Raw genomic sequence first — 2,100 nt, 5'->3', positions numbered from 1 at the left:
TGTGTCCTTCTCCAGCTCATTTTATAGATGAGGAAACTGAGGCAAACTGGATGAAGTGACATGCTCAGGGTCCCACAGCTGGGAAGTGTCTGAGGTCCCCTTTGAACTCTGTGAGTCTTCCTGACTCTCCAGGCCTGGTCCTCTCTCCAGGGAGCTCCCGAGCTGCCCCACTTAAACTCTCTCTGCCTCGGTTTCTTCCACTGTAAGATGGGAATGATAATAACAGGATCTGCCTCCCAGGTGGTTGTGAGGAGCAAAGGGGACAATCTTTGTCACACGTTTAGCACAGTAAAGCAGGGTAAGCAGTCCGTCCCCTTGGGGAGGAGGGAGGCCTCAGGGCCAGGCTTTAGGGCCACCCCAGAGAGCCAGGGATGGGGCTTGGCCTGAAATTGGGAGTGTCGGGAAGGTCTCTGAATTCCAGAGCCTTTGATTTGCTTCGTAAGCCAACAAGCCCCCTTGTAAGGGCCCACTAAGGGTGAGGCCACAAGGAGAGGGAGCTTCCCTGCTCTCCAGGAGCTCCCCATCTAAGGAAGGAGCCTGCAGGGAGCCTGCTCTGTACAAGGAGCTCAGGGGAGGATAACCTAGAGAAAATGGCAGAGGGAAGGCAGCAGCCTTGAGGGAGAGCAGGAAAGGCTTAGGCAGAAGGTGGGACCTTAGCTGGGCCTCCAGGGAAGGCAGGAGGCGAAGAGGAAGAGCACCAGCTCAATGGATTCCACAGGCATTAAGGCAGACCCTGGACAGAGGACCAAAAGAGGAAAAATCTAATAAGAAATTAAAAGCTTCTGCCTCCAGCCAGCCCTGAGTCTGCCAGGCCAGCCAGCATCTTCCAGGAAAAGGAGGAACCCGACACTCAGAGTGGTCAAGTGACCATTGGCTGCCCACCCAGAGAGGAAGTGTGAATGAAGNCTGTGTGGTGACCCGCCTTTCTTGGCCTTTCTTTTTGCTACCCCTGTTGCCTTCCTTCTTTTAGGACATCTGTTGGAGTGATGATGGTTGGAGTGATGGGAATAGTGGGAGTGAGTGTGGATCGGGCGTGGGATGAGGAGTGAGGATTATGGGAGTTTGCTGTCCTGTTACGAGTCCCGGGTGGACAACGGCTCTGACTGGCGCTTGGACTGAGGCTCCAGCTTCAGCTTCGGCTTTGACTGCAGCTCCAGCTTCAGCTTCCACTGCAGCTTGTACTTGGTCTGTTTTTGTTTCTCTTCTGGGTCTGAGCCAAAAGGAACTCCTGCGTCTTTGGTGTCCATGGACGCGCGTGGAGGTCAGGGGCCACCTTCCTCCTCTCCCTGTCTGGTCTGGCCTGGCTTTTCTAGAGGAATGTCTACAGACCCCGAGTTATACGTTAGGGGCCATTGTTAGCCAGGCAAAGGGCTGGATTGTGATGTCAGTGGCAAAGTGGAGGTGGGAGCAGCAGCTGGAGTGATGGCAGAGAGAGGGAAAGGGGTGCAGATGAGAGGATAAGGAAAAGGTGCCTCTCCCACAGGTTGTGATGTGAACAAAGTAGTAAGTGAGGGACTCTGTTGAAGGGGCTGCTTTTCCGGGCACTGAGATCTACCAGGCCATCTTGTCTTGCAGATGCCTCCTCAGGCTCTCTAGGTTGATGCCTCTGCCCTCCCACCCCACTGAAAATCACCTGCTTATGGACCCTATTACATACCTTGGTACCCGGCCATCCATGTTTGCACTGCACCCTTGGGGGGCATTTGGGCCTTTCCATTTGACCTTATAGTAGAATGTGACTTCTCTGAGTGTGTGAACTTCTGCCATCTCTGCAGTTTTTCACTTCAGCCTCTCTCTGAACCTTAGTTTCTCATATTAAATGAATCTAAAGGTTTCTTCTGTCTTTTAAGCTCCGTGGTGCCTAGCGTCTTGTGCCTCAGTTTCTCCACCATTCAAACATAATGAAGTTTGTTCTTTCTTCCCTCGTTGGTAAAAACAATTTCAATGTATCCTTTTATTAGGCAAAAGTATGCGTAATTGTTATAAGTTCCTGGATTAGAGTCAGGAAGACCTACATGCTAGTCTCAGACATTTACTGTATAACTCTGGGATGCCGTCACTCCATGATCTGGAGGAGGAAATGGCAAAGGCACTCCAGTG

The 2,100-nt window shown here is 52.0% G+C and overlaps 1 protein-coding gene across 1 annotated transcript in view; it reads right to left on the bottom strand.

The window, feature by feature from the left end:
* LOC123240848 (hemicentin-1-like) overlaps positions 1–1,247 on the bottom strand; it is a 106,840-nt gene extending 105,593 nt beyond the window's left edge. The window contains exon 1 of the mRNA XM_044668562.1: positions 1,078–1,247. Coding sequence (XP_044524497.1) covers positions 1,078–1,247 — 170 coding nt within the window. The remainder of the gene's footprint in view (positions 1–1,077) is intronic.
* Between the last annotated feature and the right edge of the window lie 853 nt (positions 1,248–2,100).

The sequence above is a fragment of the Gracilinanus agilis genome, chromosome 3 (assembly GCF_016433145.1).
Source record: "Gracilinanus agilis isolate LMUSP501 chromosome 3, AgileGrace, whole genome shotgun sequence".
Taxonomy (NCBI): Eukaryota; Metazoa; Chordata; class Mammalia; order Didelphimorphia; family Didelphidae; genus Gracilinanus; species Gracilinanus agilis.
Note: the sequence above shows the minus strand (reverse complement) of the source record. Positions and strands in the feature narration are given on the sequence as shown.